This window comes from Petromyzon marinus, chromosome 26, assembly GCF_048934315.1.
Source record: "Petromyzon marinus isolate PM22_M1 ecotype Great Lakes invasive population chromosome 26, UKy_Petmar_22M1.pri1.0, whole genome shotgun sequence".
In the NCBI taxonomy this organism is placed as follows: domain Eukaryota; kingdom Metazoa; phylum Chordata; class Hyperoartia; order Petromyzontiformes; family Petromyzontidae; genus Petromyzon; species Petromyzon marinus.
In genome coordinates, this window is record NC_133692.1 from 11,057,796 (window position 1) to 11,076,341 (window position 18,546).

At 45.6% G+C, this 18,546-nt stretch overlaps 1 protein-coding gene across 3 annotated transcripts in view; it reads right to left on the bottom strand.

The window, feature by feature from the left end:
* Positions 1-18,147, bottom strand: part of LOC116946267 (polyunsaturated fatty acid 5-lipoxygenase-like) — a 32,616-nt gene extending 14,469 nt beyond the window's left edge. For 2 of the 3 annotated variants that reach the window (XM_076069927.1, XM_076069928.1), the window contains exons 1-11: positions 17,686-18,147; positions 15,856-15,948; positions 11,888-12,040; positions 11,098-11,173; positions 9,365-9,577; positions 8,386-8,530; positions 6,738-6,864; positions 2,767-2,857; positions 1,747-1,910; positions 692-824; positions 92-235 (exon numbers count right to left, since the gene is read on the bottom strand). In XM_076069927.1, the coding sequence (XP_075926042.1) occupies positions 92-235; positions 692-824; positions 1,747-1,910; positions 2,767-2,857; positions 6,738-6,864; positions 8,386-8,530; positions 9,365-9,577; positions 11,098-11,173; positions 11,888-12,040; positions 15,856-15,933 (1,324 nt within the window). In that variant the 5' untranslated portion in view covers positions 15,934-15,948; positions 17,686-18,147. The other variant, XM_032961302.2, reaches the window with a different exon arrangement.
* Positions 18,148-18,546: the final 399 nt, after the last annotated feature.

Below are 18,546 nucleotides of genomic sequence, written 5' to 3' on the forward strand. Positions count from 1 at the left end.
CTAGAATGCTTACGCAACTCCGCAGATCACGCACACAGACGTGTGTGTGGCACGCATGCCTGCGTGCCGCGCGTGCGTGAGCGGCTCTCACCCGCGAGTGCCTTGTAGTCGACGATGAACAGGCGCCTCTCGCTCATGAGCTCCTCCAGCGTGCGGTCCTGGCCTAGCAAGCAGCGCATGTCGGGCGGAACCTGGTCCACGCTGCTGCACACCTTGATGAGCATGGGGTTAGCTCCTGCAGACGTGGACACACGCAACCAGATGCTCTCACATCCACACCGTGTAACCACGCACAAAGACAAAAATCCCCCGTACGGCCTTTACATACGTTTGGGGCAAGTGCTGTTAGCGAGCAGCTATGGAGGCCGGCATGACACACGAGGGGGTGGGTGGCCAGCACCACGCCTGGCTGTCTTTGCCTCCATTATTGGCTATCTTTACACACCGTATCAGGTACTAACATGAGGCCGAGTTGACGTAGGGGAGGCCCTGGACCAGTTCAGATATTCGTCACTGGTGTCGACGGCTGTGAGCAGGCATCGAACTCGGCTCGCCGGGTTTCGGAGTGCGTCCACCGGGCGCATGGGTGACCTCGCTAGTGCCGGTTGCGCGCGGCCATCTAACCCTCGCGGCGGCGTGTGAGCGAGCGAGCGAGCGAGTGAGCGAGCCGGGCCGAGGCGAGGGCTCCCACCCTGTATGAAGCCGCGCGCGAACTCCTCGTCGTCCTTCCAGCGCTCGATCATGGAGCAGGGCGGCTTGAGGAAGCCGCTGAAGAAGGCCATCCACTTGTCCTCGCTCTCCCTGTAGCGCTGGCTCAAGCCCGCCTGCAGCGCGCGCACGCACGCACGCACGCCAGCACCCTCGGTTGATTATTCAATGTAATTTCAACAGTGCTTGAAATTAGGTTATTCCATCAGCTCTGTCCACCAGTCCACCCGTCCGCCCGCCGGCCTGTCTGTAATGTGGTAGCGTCGCGATTATCATCAGCGGTAGAAATTATATTCTATGCGTGCGCTTGATGGCAGCAGCAATGTGATTTCAGGGGCTAAAAGCCAATGTCGCAGTTTGCTGCTGCTGCTGCTGCTAGCCACGACGAGGGGGCTTCAGCTGAGAGATAGTTCGTGCAGTTTGCTATTCGCTCTTTCTCCGTATAATGATGCCGCATAATGACTATGAGCAATATAACCAGTCCGCAATGCGCGAGTCACGTGTGTTTGTTGAAACCAGGGTGAGTCTCGCTTTGGCAAGAGCATACCCTGTCAACCCATACGGTTATCTGTATTCTTGTAGAGGGAAATTGAGTTTTCAGGTCCACATGGCATACAGCCGTTTCAATGCGGGCAACAACAACAAAAATGTCTGTTTGTGTATCTCCCTTGTGATGGGACTTTGTAGGATGAACATCGAGCTGTATAAGACCACGGGGTGACCAATAAGGTCTCAATTCATAATAAAGGTTTTTGGGTTAGATCGCGTTTATTTATAAATGTGTCGTAACCCTCCACCACCCGACACGGCCAATCAGCAAAAAAAGTGTCACGTTGACAAAAGACAAATAATTCACTACTTTAGCCCACCGGTGTGTTGAAGAGTGAATCCACATTTACAGTTTGAGTACGACGTTTCGCTGGTAAATACATCCATCATCATCGGGAAATTCGCGAAAGCCTACGTGTTAAAAAGGTCTCAATTGTTCTGTAATAAGGTAGGGCACTGACAAGGGGTTGACAGGGATGCGGGAGTGACCTGAGAGTGGACGAACTCCGTGGCGCGCTCGATGACGCGGGCGATCTTGTTCGGGGAGAGCATCTCGGTGGAGATGGGCATCTCGGCGTAGCCCGGCAGAGCCTCCAGCGCCAGGTTGGGCTCCGACTGCATGCGCGGCATGATGGTCCACGTGTAGGGGTGGTCTGCGCACAGAGCCACACGTTTGCCGTCCTTCAGTCACCGACGGTCCATTAAGGCGGTGTTCTTTACGCATTTTCAGGGGAGGGTGTGGTTGGGGGGCACTTTCGCCGATAAGATATCATCAGTGCGAGGGCCGCCACACATTTGAAACCATTGGGGTTTGACAGCAGCACGATGCTGATGGGGGGGGGGGTGTTGTCACGTGTTGTGTACTGTTCGGGGGCCACACTAAAGGCCACCATGGGGCCGCCAGTGGCCCACGGGCCTTGGAAATTTTTTTGTCACAATTATAATTTCGCGATTGATATCATAAGGACATTTACATTTGGATCTTTAGATAGCAGTACATCACTTTGTATCAGAGGACGGCCCCAGAGGCGGACATTACAGAACTACTTCAGTCACTTCAAGAGGCTTATTTAAACTCGGGGGCACATATTTTGTATACCATGAAACATGCCTAATCATTAAGGATGTGTGCCTGCACTTTTTACTGTACATTGCCACATACATACATAAATCAATGCATCATTTATGTTAACTTTGTTTTCACTGGCCTTGCTGCGCTCTTGTTGAAAAATGATATATCGGTTATATCATGGCTCCAGTTCAGGTAGGAAGTGAGCTGCACCCCAGGTTTTCAAATTGCGGGTGACATGAAGAAGGGATTCAATCATTGGAATACGGTAGGTAAGTGGAGGCAATCTTTAACAGCGCACCACGTGAGTGCTGTTCCCCTGCGTAGGCTGCATGCATTACCAGGGGTGGCTAAAAAGACGGTGGTGGAATTCACTATTCAAGCTGACTGACCTGGAGCCACGTAAAAACAAGCCGCCGGTTACAAGATAAGTGTCTGACCGGGGTCCTCGATGAAGGACCTCACGAGCTGCAGAAGGTCGTCACGTATGGTGTCCAGCACGCTGGGGTTGGCCTGCGCCACAGCTCCTGTCTGGACGCACACAACCAGACGCAAAATGGCACACACAGCACACCAGTACCTGCTAGACGGGCACGTGACTGCATGATCCGACCGTGTCCGTCCAGTGCTCGCATTGGCTTTCGGTTGCCGAACGAATACATTTTAAAGGTCGCGCTCATTTGCGCACAAAGTGTTTGCCACGAATGAACCACAGTAACTTGCTGATCTCGTCAATGAGCGTAAACCACCATCACGTTCACTGCGGTCATGCTCACAGCAGCGGCTTTTGGCTGGCCATCGGTCACTGCATCGCGCGATTTCGGATGCGCTTCTGGCGACGTTTGGAGCGCTCTTCCTTCCGATATTAGGAAGCCACTGGGGCTCTGCACTTTTACATCGTCCAGATTGAAAACTAATTTATTTATAACTGATTATTGTGTTTAGTTTGTTGTCCTTCCCCCGCACATCTGATTAGCACGGTTAGCTACGTACGGTGTGAAAGAAGTCCAACGTACAAAGAACGCCCTGCACCATCAGAGTGCGGGATGCGCATTGCGCGCGGCCTACGGAATTTTGGCCATCATTTCAGGGCATGACATCCATTGCTGGTGATTTTCTATGAACTCGGAAATCAGAGTTGATGTTCATTGTTACTTCGGGTTCTTTCCTCCGTATGGTTGTACTCGCAAGGGACTTGTATGCAAACGACATTGAATTCAAGCAGGCCTATGATTTGGATGATTAAATTGGAAGAAAAAAAACTGTCATAACGACCTCTAAATAAACAAAGAATAGTATACAGAACATCATGTATAGCAGCACATTTCAATTGTGGTGTTAACTTATTACCTAGCGCCTGTTATACTTTGAAAATTACAGTCTTTGTTTTATCAGTTTTTTGTTTTTTAACGGGCAGAGGGGACGAAATGTACCCATAGCCATGACGAGGTCATATTAACCTAATCAAGTCCACAAATTTATAGAAATTGGTCTTTCAGTGGTGCCGTGGCAATGTTTTTCCTAAGTGTGGATCTACTGCACTTAAATATCGCTCGTCTTTTAGCAATATGGGTGCGCAATAGGTGAATTAGGCAGCTATTTTTGATGTTTAATTGGTCTGCCTTATCAAGATTTCCACTTTACAGGCGTGTCACTTGATTGAATGATTGAGGCCAATTATTATTACGTTGCTGACCACTTCATCTCCAATTGCAGCCATACACATCACTGTCATCATCATCATTATAATGTATCCCGCGACTCCTACGCGGTGCGGCTGACGCCACACACTGCTCCGTTCACGTAAAGTTTGTCACGTAAATAGAACATGGCAATTCGTTACTAGTACAGCACACCGGTGTGCTGGAAAGTAAATCCACATAATTTACAATCTCAGTACGATGTTTTGCCAGTAATTACAACTAGCATCATCAGGCGAAGGCCAGATTTGTGAAAACGTCGTACCCAGATTGTAAATGTTGTGGATTTACTCTCCAACACACCGGTGCGCTGTACTAGTAACGAATTGGCACGTTCTGTTTACGTGACAAACCTTGTTACTAATTGGCTGTGTCGGGTGGTGGTGGGTTTAACGACACATTTATATTTACACGATCTAACCCAAAAATCCTGTATCATGGATAATGTTGGTCGCGAAAGCCTTCGTGTTAAACAGGGGAAATATGCTGTGTGCATAAATGTTGGGCATACAGAGAGTGACCATTTTGCATAAAGGAAAAAAAAAGTCCAAAGTAAAGTCAAACAGTATTTGATTGCTTGCTTGGGTACGTGCCGTACTTGTTAATAATCATGTTATCATCGCTGCAACTGCGTAAGTGTTGGCAGTAGTTTTGTGGCTGCAAAACTTTCTGATGTGTTTTCTGGCTCAACTTTGGTGTCTGACGTTTTGCTGCACGTCCAGAATTCAGTTGCTAAAAGCACCAGAGAGCTGTAATTCAATGTTTGACTAAAATAACTTCGGTGTAGTGTGTGGTTATTTTCTCTTTTACACTGATATTTGTGACATTCTTTGTTCCGAATTATCTCCTGAACACCTACGCCTTGTTTCAAGATTCACCCTGCTTATTATATATATGAAAAAAAAGTTGTAATCCTTTAATGGGCGTCATGCGCTCACGATCACGAGCCCAGTCGTTGCGCCGAGGAGAGTTGCGCCTCAAGTTCGCTTTCTTTGGTAACATTCGTGAAAACGGCCTTGGGGCTGTACGCTTGCCCATTGGGATATTGAACAAATCTGTACAAAGCCAGGTTGGAGTGGGGGGGGATAAAACTGTGCTTGGAGAAAGAAAGAAAAACATTCTCACAGGATTTGAAAATTGTTCTTTGAAAATTCCCCTGGCAGGGTACGGTTGAGAAAACTGTTGGGAGAACCGCGTGAACTAATTGTGTTTATAATTGGAGGAGTGTTACTTTTCTTACATCTGCCATGGAGCGTTGATAAATCCCAGAGTGGAATAAAGCTCGTTCACTGGCCGAGATCCAAGCTGCGTCCAGCTCCTATGCAGTTGATTTGGTAAAACTGTGCTTAAAGTTCATCCAAACGAAAGTGAATCATGAAACCCAGCTCCGAATACACAGCAATGGTGTCTGACTCACAAATGCCATGCATGAATTACACTAATTACAGTCATTGGGCTTTACTTAATTTGATGTTTATTCATTTGTAGCATTGTTAAGCAGAGGCCTCTGACCAAACACCTGGAATGCACCCGACGTCAGAAGCTAAGCAGCATTGAGCCTGGATTGTACTTGGATGAGCAACAACCACAAATAACACGGGTGTAGAAGGCATTGTGGACAGTAGAGGGCACCCACCTTCACCAACCCGCATTGACCAGTGTGGTGAAGTATGGTCAAATGACCCTTACTTCCTGCACGACATGGGAAAGGCCCTCATCCCCTGCACGACATGGGGAAGGCCCTCATCCCATAATGGATTTACAAACAGGCTGTCAGCCATCGTTAAGTGTGCGTGCTGCGTGATTTAGTAGTTTTTTTTAATGGATTGCATGGCGTGCCTGTACTGGCACGACAGCAGATCACCGAGTCACTCAACCAAAGCATGCCCATTACTCAGACAAATTGGCCCTTCTCATACTCGGCTTGCTACTGTACCTCTGAAGTGCAAAAAAAAACTGGGACATATCAATGGAATTAAGAACAACTCAAAATCCCACAAGGAGAAGATAACTTAATGAACATGCATCATCTCAAGTGGTGTTTTTTTATTATTATTGCCCAACTGACAAAAAATAATCTGTTAACTTTAATGCCCTGATAATATTTATAAATTTCCCAGGGCAGCAGCTCACTTAAAAGGAGGGTGATTCTGGAAAAAGACGGGACAGGTGGGAACCCTATCCTATAATCATTATGATAGCTCTCGTAAAAAAAAACATGATCATTATGATGGCTCTCGTAAAAAAATAATTGTTGGGTGCGAGTGGCTTGCTTGTTATTTATTTTTTTACAAATTAAGGAATTCATTTTGTCATTGACCGTGGAATTTCACCGGGACTAATGTATTTGAGTCTTTTACTTGCTGCTCATGCCAGCATGCCTGCCCCGAATACTCATTTATTCAAACTTGTACATTACGTCATGCACGAGTGTTTAACAGACGTGTTACAATTCCTCATGAATGGCTCGATACCAGACCACGCACGTCAAGTAAAATTAGAATTTGAATCTGGCCAGAGCCTCTGAGGGGAAATTTGCCTCGAATGAATACGAGGTTTGGTGTGGGCCTCTTCAACGCAGCGGAGACAAAGGCAGCCAAGTGCCTCATGTGGCCCGCTGGCCTTAATAGATGCTCACTCAGAGTATCTGGTGTTTACATAAACGCTGCTGCCTGCCTGCGTGCCTGCGTGCGTGCCTGCTGCATATTCACCTGCATCTCCACGTCCAGGCAGCCGTGGCCCGGCAGGTTGAGTTGCATGTGTTTCGTGTCCGTGCTCACATCGGTAAGCAGCACCCTGACCGCTGACAGCTGCCGGTTGTATCCCTTCTCCTCGCTCCTACGGGCGCGATCGAGTCACAGGTGAACGATAAAATCCGTGTGCTTGTTGTTTTGTTACCTACTGCATCATAAACTATACAACGATTTTTAAAATTATTTTTCCAGGTAAGGCCCTCTCTTTCAGAAGAAACCTGCCCACAAATGATAGTGCAACGAAGTGGCTCCTCATTACGTGGAAATTAATAGCAGCAGCCAAAACTCTAAACGCATGTTTCTAATTGTGGAGGGAAAAAACCAGGGGGGACCTGGAAAAAAATCTGCGTGACCACGGGGAGAACATACAAACTCCAAATATACAGCAGGCGTCAAGTAGGGCTGAACAATTAATCGATTTCAAATCGAAATTTGAAACAATGCGATTAGCAAATCGCAAAGGCTGCGATTTTTTGCGATTTGAAAAGTCCTATTACTTTCTTATTGGTATTATTTTATTTTTAATTATTATAACTTTATTGATTTAATATTGATTTGAATATTGACTTGAAGCTTTCGTGACTGCAGGAATCCATACTCTTTAGTTCTTTCGGTAAAGTCACGTAGCTATAACATAAAATAAAACTTAACAATTGTTCTATGTTTAATTGTTCTATTTCAATTACATTTTTAAAATAAATAAATGTTGATAAATGCATATGAATTGTTGGAAGCTATTCATATCTTTTAAGTTCTCATCCTTGCATTAGAATATATAGAGCAGTTCATATGTTGATGGTATCACGTGGTAATGCTCCATCACATGTTTTAAATCTACTACACAATGAATATTGAACTGAAGCTTGACTTAAAAATGTAATCGTATATCAAATCGCAATATCTGTCCGAAAAATCGCAATTATATATTTTCCCCAACTCGTTCAGACCTAGCGTCAGGGTCGGGATTGAATCCACGCACCTCCCGTGTACAAGGGAAGGAAGTTAACATCTTGCCACTGTGTCTGGGCATCTGGACACAGAGCTAAGGAAGAAATGGTTAATATTGGAACCCCCTTCCGAGAGAAAGGGAACAAGGTCACTCGTCCATACACACTGGAAAGACGTCTTCAACACAGAGATGATTGCAATGACACACATCCTTGTTATTACACGTGGTGGTCCTTTTGTTAGAAGCAGAATGGTGGGAGAAAAATGGGATACATTAAAAGTAATTATGGTGAAATAAAATACCTTCAATTAAATAATCACTGCATCACTGTAGTTTGATAATTTAAACAATATTGTGAATCAGTCATCCATGAATAGGTGTCTCTATCACACAATCAGAATTAACCAGTAGCTGCATTCAATGGTTTTTTTTCCACTCCCACTCTTCAGCTCAGCTCACGGAATTACTGTATTACTGTTGGGGGGTGTAAAGCTCTCCCCTTTACCAACTCCTGCTTCTCAAATTGACAACAAAACAAACGTTTCAATACACAACTAGAAGTGTGACCCAAGTTGTTAATGTTTTCAGTCGTAGTCTGTGAGTTGCGTTGTCCTGTTGCTGTATTGTTCAAGCGGGGAGGGGGGGGGGGATGCCCACCACAGGGCAAGCTGCACGTGGGTGCTCTCCTTTGTCAGGTCCAAGGAAAAGCTCTGGTTCCAGATGGGGTTGCTGTGCGGAGATGTCGTGGACACGTGCTCTATCCCATCATTCATCTGCAGCACCACAAACACGCCGGGCGGTCCTGCAGCGAAATGCACACACGGGAAAACTAAATCACAAAGAAGGAGTAAAAGCATCCCAAAAAAATCAACAACCCAGAAATCTTGTAAAGTTTCAATTGAGAAAATCGTTGATGGTTAACGGTAGTAACACATGCTGTCCATAATTTCCTGTTGCTCTGAGGTTGCCTAAGTGCTATCGGAATCGCGTCACGAGACAAAGTTTCCATATCATACTTTCACAAAGCGGTGCATCGCCTTATGTTAGAATGGTCCGCAGAAGTGACAATCATGGAACTATTCCCTTCAAGTCACAGCGGTCTACGCTTTCATACACAGCCCGCATGGAGAAATGTCCATAGCATGGCAGGCAAACTCATTGAGTCCTTATTGTCAACAACCGAACGCAATATACATTTTGTTGTAAATTCATTTGCGACCAGCCTGAGAGACTATCAAATCGCTGAACTTCAAAACCCAGTTTTTATAACGGGCGGCTAAAACCTAGATTTCAACCTGGGATCCCGACACTGCCAGCTCAGCGTTCTGAGCTCTGAGCCACCCAGCCCACTTATTAAACCAGTGGTTTAATTTCCTCCAATGCTCTGATGGGAAACAACAAATCTGAGCTAGGGTTATCACTCGTCCTGGTGTTCCCCCTTTTTTGTGACGGCTCTGCCCTCTTCCGTTACCGTGAGATATTCTCCCCACGACAAATATATCAGGAGGTGGCGAACCCTACGACGAGCCCGACCCGATTCTCCCATTTGAGCGGGTGAGAATGATTTTTTTTTTTACTTCCACCACCGTGCTGCAAGCGCCCTGGAGCGGGCACAGCGGCGTCCACGCCGGCTCACCGCGGTGCTGGTAGTGCTGGGCGCAGGGGAACTGGACGCCGGCTCTCAGCAGCCGAACGCGCAGCACGCCCACGGCCGGCCGGAAGAATCGGTCGAGGCCCGAGATGGCAGCGCGGTAGGCGCCGGACTGGCGCCGGGTCACGTCCTGCGCCACGCCGGCGCTCGGGCAGTCGAAGGTGTTGTTGAACTCCACGCGCGTGTGGCCCAGCCCGGCTGTGAGCGGCACAGCGCGATTATTCTCTTGTATTTAGAACGTAGGGTTCATTTTGCTTTGCGCGGCAGGAGATGAGAGGAATTCATTTATCCGTGTGAATTTACTCTGCCGATAGAGTGCGCAGACCACGAGGCTATAACCCCCACTTGCCCGAAATCTTAAACACAAGGCTTCAGTCCAAGGGTGGCCTACTGGGTAAGGTCAAATGTTTAGCGTATCTTCTTTCTAGCTTGTGCCACACACTCGTGCGGGAACCTTTCACGTGAAGGTTTGCCCACAATGGCTCGTTATTCCAATCTATGAGTAAATAACGTTTTATTTTATATAAATTTCTCAATGATCAAATATGATCGTCAGATGCAAACCGTCTGAAGATGCCCGTAGTTGTGTGTTGCGAAAGGTTGAAAGAAAAAAAAATGCTCAACACGTGGACAAACTATGGACGGGAGCCTTTGGTGTTTTGGTAAGTGGGTAGCCCCGTGGTCTATGCACCCTCTCTCTGAGAGTTTTTTTTACACGGAGTTGAATTTTGAATTACCCCCCCCCCCCCGCTTCCCCGTGCTAATCATTGTGGGGCATTATCGCCACATTAATGCCTCCATTTCAATGGACAGCCATCTCGAATCAATTCTCCACTGCCCTCAATTTGCCCTGATATTCCCCAGAACTCGAGTTGATGGTTCAACGTAAGTATAGGCGGGGGGGGACATAATATTGAGTAAGTAGACGACTCGAATTTGTAAAGAAAGTGTCACTTCTCTGATATTTGTTTTCAGTTGTTTGAGATACCACGTGAGATGGGCAGGTCTCTCCTAGAAATGTAGAATTGTTTTGTTCAGCTTCAGTCTGTCGCATAATTCAGGCTAGCCCGACGAGCAAAATTGTCCTGAAGGATTCGGCTCCAGGCAGCTAACTCAACTTGTCTAAAAACGATGTAAATATGGTCTCGGGTAGTGTATGGGTGGGGGACTGAAGCGCGTGTTAGAATTCTTTGCTCGATGGAAATGGATATGGGTGAATATTTAAGTTGATGGTTTTAACGAAAACTCAGTAGTTGTTTCAGATAATAGTTAAAAAATATATATAAAAGTTTGATAGACTCTCACCTTTGTTATATAAATGGCAACTGTGCATTATTGCTCTATATCTTCATACAGTACCTTACAAACGTCTTTCCGTATCTCTTGCAAAAGGAATAGTCTCCACCGTAACGAACCAACGCAGGGATGTTAGACGCGGTCAATAAATTGTCTCTCTGCGTGTCGTACCGACGCGCGAGAAACTTTCGCGAGTTACAAGAGCCGACGTGATGTTCGTGGCAATGTTTATGATAACCGGGCTCAATGTAAATCCATTGTCCACTAAAGTGTTATTTTGAAGCTCTTTGTCAATGAAAGCCTCCCCCACAACTGGGGTGGGCGTGGGGATCGTTTGGCCATGCTTCACCGTGCTGGGCATCGAGGGTTTGTGAATGTCTGATCGGAGGTGCACGTTTCAGTCACTCTGGACGCACACTTACATGCATTCATGCGAATGGAGGTTGAGACGTTGTGGATGGAAGCTGTCTGAGGCTCCATGGACAACAGCTTGTAGACCTGTCGAGTTGTGCATGAGACAGACGCTCGGTCATCAACGGCATCCATGTAACAAGGCCAACGATGGCTTTTAACCAGTGGTCGAAATACACACGCAGGTACATCATCAAATATATCGGCATTTCTCAAAAAACAAACACGTATACAAGCACTGTGCACAACGCATTTACCATTTTTGATGCCCTATTCGCAAATATAAAGGAGGGGTCGTCACAGCGACAAGCTCCGCTACTCCTGACACAATCTCCTGGCTCAACCACCTCAATGTAAGACGATAGCTGTTGCTCTACATCAAGAAGATTTGTGAGTGAATTAATAAATATGTTTATCTCTGCTAAACCCGAGCTATTAATGCTTTGATATTTGTTTTGACTTTGTGCCGTTCGTTCGCCTGTTGGCGTTGTTATCTGGTCGAACACTGGCGACGAGATAAGGCCGTCTGTGGTGTAGGCCAATCAGTTTCAAGTACAATGCATACATTGTCAATGCACGTTTGTTTGCTTCAATGTTTTACCACAAGCATGTGTGGTTAATGCAGACATGATGATGACTTGATGATGACTTGAAATAGGTGCCTATTGGGAGTTTGAACATCATTAACGCCTCCTGTATTATTGGCATAAAGGGGTAAAGCCTCTTCTTATTTTATGTCACGATTTTAATATTTGGCAAATCGCAATAAAAGGCTGGTGGCAGTGTTGGGCGCCACTGTACCTGAATGTGCTGTGCGTCGCTACGCAGCACCAGCTCCTCGCGGATGCGGCTCTTGTCGGAGGAGATGACAAAGGAGCGCACAGCTCCCACCTCGTCTCTCCCGGGGTGCTCCAGCTCCACCGAGTCGTAGATCTTCCACCAACTCATGATTTCCTATTCCACCCGGGCGGGTAAACGAGGATGCGTGAAGCCACGCGGAGGGATGGAGAGAGCCGATAGGGTTGAAGGTGAGCGGGGTATTGTTATGTTTCTATTATCAGAGTTGCTGAGCACAGGCCCAAGGGACCAAACTGCCAAGCGGCCAGCAACAAACAGCACTGCACTAGATAGAGTCAATGCGTATCCACGGTGGCGAGATACCTCGCCTGGTATACAGTATACAGGAGGTCGTGGGTTGGATCCCGACCCTGACGCCTGCTGTATATTTAGAGTTTGTGTGTCTCTCTCCACGTGGTCGCGTGGATTTTTTTTCCGGGTCCTCTGGATTTTCCCCTCCACAGTTAGAATCAACATTACGCATTTTAGAGTTTGACTGCTATACATTCCACATGATAAGCCATTTCGTTGAGTTATTGTTTTTGGCCAGGTTGCTTCTGAAAAATAGCTATACAACTCAGTGGGTCTATCCTGGAAAAAAAAGCTTAGTTTGAACTAACCAAGGTTAATAGGAATGTAGGAAAAACATGATGGGAGGATATTTCCAAAGTCAATCAGTGCGAGGAAAGCAGCAGAGTGAAATATAGATATGAGCTGCAAGCATGGTGGTTGAACACTGTGTGGATGAGATGCCCCAAGTGTAGGAAAAGGTCGAGTAATTATCATGTTGCATATTTATCTTGCAAAGCCTCAACGAATAAAAAAAAAAATCGTTCTCAGCAGGGTTCAGCATTTGCATTGATTAATTGCATTTATTCCGAGCAGGCAAGAGCCCATTGAGTTCACGCGTCTATTTTCAATCGATTTAAAACACAAACATTCAAAATGCAGAGATGAAACAAGTGGCAGGATGACACGATGTGAAGGACTTTTTGCTTTTGCTGACTTGGAGATTGTGTACGTATTTAATCAACAGTGGACTTGTAGACGTTTCGATATTACCAAAATGCGATAGATTTCCTGAAATCTCGGCAGGATTGAGCACGGTTTGGTGCTCGGATGAGTGACCGTCGATGCTTGTGAGATGTAAGTTTTGAGCTGTGAGGTGTGGGTTCTCTCTGGGCACTCCAGTTCCTCCCACATGAAAACCAACACTCATTATAGAATTGGCCAAACATCCCAATGCCGTACCTTCCTCTAAATGAGTCTTGAGACTCACTCAAGCTTTCCTGGGTACAGAATTGGAATTATTATCATTATTTTTAGATTGAGCAAAGAGGGTGTAACCAAGGTACTAAGACTGATTAGAGACATTTTTTCACTGAGCAAAATTAGTTTTAATATCAACTCCCGCACCTCCAATTTTAGCACAGTTGGCTACATAAGGTGCGAAAGAAGTTCAACATACATGTAGAGATGTAAATAGCGTCTCTACGGCGTACAAGCCGACGACAACCACAACTGGTGAATGAGTGCCCACGTATCTCTCGATGGGGCCAACGGAGACGTGGCGGAGAAGCAGGCCCTACAGAGCAGGGTCCCGTCGCAGAGAGAGAGAGAGGGAACGTGCCGACACGAGTAGTGAAGGTGGCCCGGAAACGGGGGCCCGGAGGACACGTGGCGCTGGCTCCGGTTCCGTCGCGAGAGACCGAGGAAGGGGCGTGGCCGGTGGCGGAGCGAGGCCACGCTCGAGAGGATAAGAGGGACGGAGGCGGAGCGATCGGGGTTGTCTGGCGGGAAGAGCTTACCGTGTGGCGTTGCTTCGGGGGTCTTGGAGCGTCGGTCGTCGGGGGTTCAGTTTATGTAAAGTGAGGGAAAAAAGTATTTGATCCCTGCTGATTTTGTACGTTTGCCCACTGACAAAGAAATGATCAGCCTATAATTTTAATGGTAGGTTTATTTGAACAGTGAGAGACAGAATAACAACAACAAAATCCAGGAAAACGCATGTCAAAAATGTTATAAATTGATTTGCATTTTAATGAGGGAAATAAGTATTTGACCCCCTCTCAATCAGAAAGATTTCTGGCTCCCAGGTGTCTTTTATATAGGTAACGAGCTGAGATTAGGAGCAAACTCTTAAAGGGAGTGCTCCTAATCTCAGCTTGTTACCTGTATAAAAGACACCTGTCCACAGAAGCAATCAATTAATCAGATTCCAAACTCTCCACCATGGCCAAGACCAAAGAGCTCTCCAAGGATGTCAGGGACAAGATTGTAGACGTACACAAGGCTGGAATGGGCTACAAGACCATTGCCAAGCAGCTTGGTGAGAAGGTGACAACAGTTGGTGCGATTATTCGCAAATGGAAGAAACACAAAAGAACTGTCAATCTCCCTCGGCCTGGGGCTCCATGCAAGATCTCACTTCGTGGAGTTGCAATGATCATGAGAACGGTGAGGAATCAGCCCAGAACTACAAGGGAAGATCTTGTCAATGATTTCAAGGCAGCTGGGACCATAGTCACCAAGAAAGCAATTGGTAACACACTACGCCGTGAAGGACTGAAATCCTGCAGCGCCCGCAAGGTCCCCCTGCTCAAGAAAGCACATACATGCCCGTCTGAAGTTTTCCAATGAACATCTGAATGATTTAGAGGACAACTGGGTGAAAGTGTTGTGGTCAGATGAGACCAAAATGGAGCTCTTTGGCATCAACTCAACTCGCCGTGTTTGGAGGAGGAGGAATGCTGCATATGACCCCAAGAACACCATCACCACCGTCAAACATGGAGGTGGAAACATTATGCTTTGGGGGTGTTTTTCTGCTAAGGGGACAGTACAGCTTCACCGCATCAAAAGGGACGATGGACGGGGTCATGTACCGTCAAATCTCGGGTGAGAACCTCCCCTCAGCCAGGGCATTGAAAATGGGTCGTGGATAGGTATTCCAGCATGACAATGACCCAAAACACACGGCCAAGGCAACAAAGGAGTGGCTCAAGAAGAAGCACTTTAATGTCCTGGAGTGGCCTAGCCAGTCTCCAGACCTTAATCCCATAGACAATCTGTGGAGGGAGCTGAAGGTTCGAGTTGCTAAACGCCAGCCTCGAAACCTTAATGACTTGGACAAGATCTGCAAAGAGGAGTGGGATAAAATCCCTCCTGAGATGTGTGCAAACCTGGTGGCCAACTACAAGAACCGACTGACCTCTGTGATTGCCAACAAGGGTTTTGCCACCAAGTACTAAGTCATGTTGTGCAAAGGGGACACGTACTTATTTCCCTCATTAAAATGCAAAGCAATGTATAACATTTTTGACATGCGTTTTTCTGGATTTTTTTATGTTATTCTGTCTCTCACTGTTCAAATAAATCTACCATTAAAATTATAGACTGTTCATTTTTTTTGTCAGTGGGCAAACGTATAAAATCAGCAGGGGATCAAATACTTTTTTTCCCCTCACTGTAGAGACGCCTTTTAGGGATCTAGAATAACCCTGAGTATTGTTAACCCGTAGCCCTGTTCAGTTGTTAATAAATCGTGGTGCCTCCAGACTTCTGTGTGTGCCTCGTGAGACAAACACTGCACATACAACAGTGCTCACAAGGGTTCTTTGACAACCCGTGTAGACAAAAGTACATATGAGTTTAACACGTAGGCTTTCGCGACCAATATCATCCATAATACAGGTTGTTTAGGTTAGATCGCGTAAATATATAAATGTGTTAGTTAAACCCGCCACCACCCGCCACAGCCAATATATAAGGTTTGTCACGTAAACAGAATATGCCAATTCGTTACCAATACAGCACACTGGTGTGTTGAAGAACTAAGCCACAACATTTGCAATGTTATGGGTGAACAATGTGGGCCTATTGCAGGCTTTTGTGGTGCGCTGTTGAGTTGTGACCAACATATTCTCATTTACCTTGCCAAAGGGACGGAACACCGTCCATACTTTGTCGATGGGAGCCCGCACGAGACCCGACACGTCTGTCCGATACATGGTCGATGCGGTATCCTGAAAACGTGCGAAAACAAAACTCAACGAGCCCTTCCGGAGACATTAACGTCAGAGCATTGCCAGGCTTAATTCTGGCTCAGAGATGGAATTTCTGCTGTACCTGGTGGGATAAGTTCGCTGAATTTTCTGTTTTGAAATCTTGCATGGTTGAAAAGGGGATTGTGCAAATAGTCTAAATATGCTGTGAAGCCAATGTGGCGATGAGAAACTGTATATGCTATTGACATATATGCCTAATTTACATTGTTATCATTATTATTTAGCTTGTTTTGCCAGGAAAGCCTCAATGAGTCTCAATTATCTTTTTCAGAAGGGTCCTGCCAAGGTTATTGCTATGTTTCTTTGTACTCTTTGGTTCTTTCGGTAAAGTCACGTAGGTAGAAAAATAATAGATCACGATGTTTCGATCGCAACACAAGCAGATTTTTCTTGCTGCGGTTGTCCCACCTGATGACGATTGCTTGTGTTGCGATCGAAACGTCGTGATCTGTTATTATTTTTTTACCTACGTGACTTTACCGAAAGAACCAAAGAGTATGGATTCCTGCAGTTACAAAAGCTTCAAATGAAGAATGTTGTTGCTTTGTGTTATCCCAATTGAGTAATTGCTCAGTAACTTTTGGGCATTGGAATATTTGGCCAATACAATTTACATTGTATGTTTTTGTTGAGCTATTTAAGGAAAGCAAAGCACTTGGAAGAAACCCATGCAGAACAAGAGAGAACACAAACTCCACGCAGAATGGCACCTCAATCGGGAATCGAACTCGGGGACTTGTTGCTGTGAGGCACACATGTTACCACCGTGCCACCCTGCTGCCCAAATGTTGGCACATGTTGGTGAAATTCCTTTTTATAGCCACACGTCAAGATGTGAATCTGATCCACAGTGTAATAAAAGAACCAAAATTATTCATAAATAAAAATTAAAAGCATAACAAAAGATAAGGATGTAATATGAAGTACACATTGAAGCCCCATATTTATGAATCTATTATAAAATTCTGCATACTGTGTGCCTTCATATAAGGGGTCGCTATATTAAAACAGACTGAATCGTTTACATCAATATAATTTCCTTGAATATTTTTCTCAAATCTTTTCTTCATTTCACGATTATATAATGATTCGCCAAAGTGCATAAAGTTTTGACTGGGCAGCTTACAATCTATCTCGTTATTATTTCAGACGGTGAATCTACCTTTTGTTAATTCAGCTGAAAGGCGTAGATACATTCCAGAACTTTTAGCCCGTAATAACGTAAAACTTCCCGTGAACCTGAAAGAACTATTGCCAATGCAGTTACCGTACTAGGATTATTTGCAATGAGGTGAACAGCAATGCTTTTGATGCCAGCATGCTGTACATCACATTGACGGGAATTATTAGTACATCAGCAGCATATTTTTCAATACGAAACATTTTCATGTCAGAATGTTGTTTTGGCTATGAAACAAATATTGATGTGTTTGTTTTCATAGCTATATACAAAACAAACATCTATAAACAAACATCAATTATACTTTGTATGTTATATTATCTTTCATTGCTATCAAATGCCGACCTGGTATACAGTCACACTACATGCATGGCAGGTAATTCCTCTTATGCCCCTAGGTGGTACAAAAAAACGTTTTTTTTTAACAAAATGTAATCATCAGTTATTGAATAACAAATAGACAGTAGCTGGCACGTTATTACCGGAGGCAAACTTGCTGAGAGTTGTTCTCTTACCTGTGCGTGAGCTGGGGCTGTGCCTTGCTAGTTACAGACTAATTTAATTTGCAGGCGAACCGTTGGCAAGAGTCGCCTTTAAAGGGCCCGTTTAGCCCAGCAGCTCCATAAACCACACCCACAGCTGACACACCTGGGTGGGAGCGTGTCTATCTGTCCACACCACGGAAGCCACGTCCTGTTGGGTGGTGGTGGTGGGGGGGGGGGTGACACGCGATTATTATTATTATTTAAACAGATCTCCCGGCACGGCAATTGACGAACTGGGGCGTGTTTCGTTGAAACACTCCTGCCTCGGTCCAACCAGCGCTACGAACAGGTGCCCCACGGTTAGTCGATTGGCATGGTCAGCCTGGTCTTCGGTAAGGTTCTGAACACACACACACCTCTAAGGTGTCTCGACTGCGTGGAAGAGTATGCCAAAAACTCTACGGAAGAGTTCCTTATTGTGAGGCTCTTCCGCCAGCCAGCAATGACGTAGTGCTGCCCCTTTACCCAGTGCCGGATTAAGCTAGTGCGGGGCCTGTAGCATTTGTTATAAAGGGGCCCTAAATAACAAACAAAAAAACACGTAAATATTAAAACACAAATGTTTTACTTGCATAGCAAAGTAATTGTATTTGTTCATTTTCTATGCAGCCAGATGATACGACAAGTCGCTAACCTTAAACACCCAGTCGTTCATAAAAGTTGAAGGCAGTATAGTACTATAGTTATAGACCAAGTGCAGAATCACTGAACCGGAATTGATAGCTTGAAAGCATATGTAGCTACTTTTGCTCCGAGGAGAATCCGGCACTGCCTTCACCTGTTTAAACGGTGCAGCTATCATCATTTATATAAAGTGTTGAAGTGTAACCG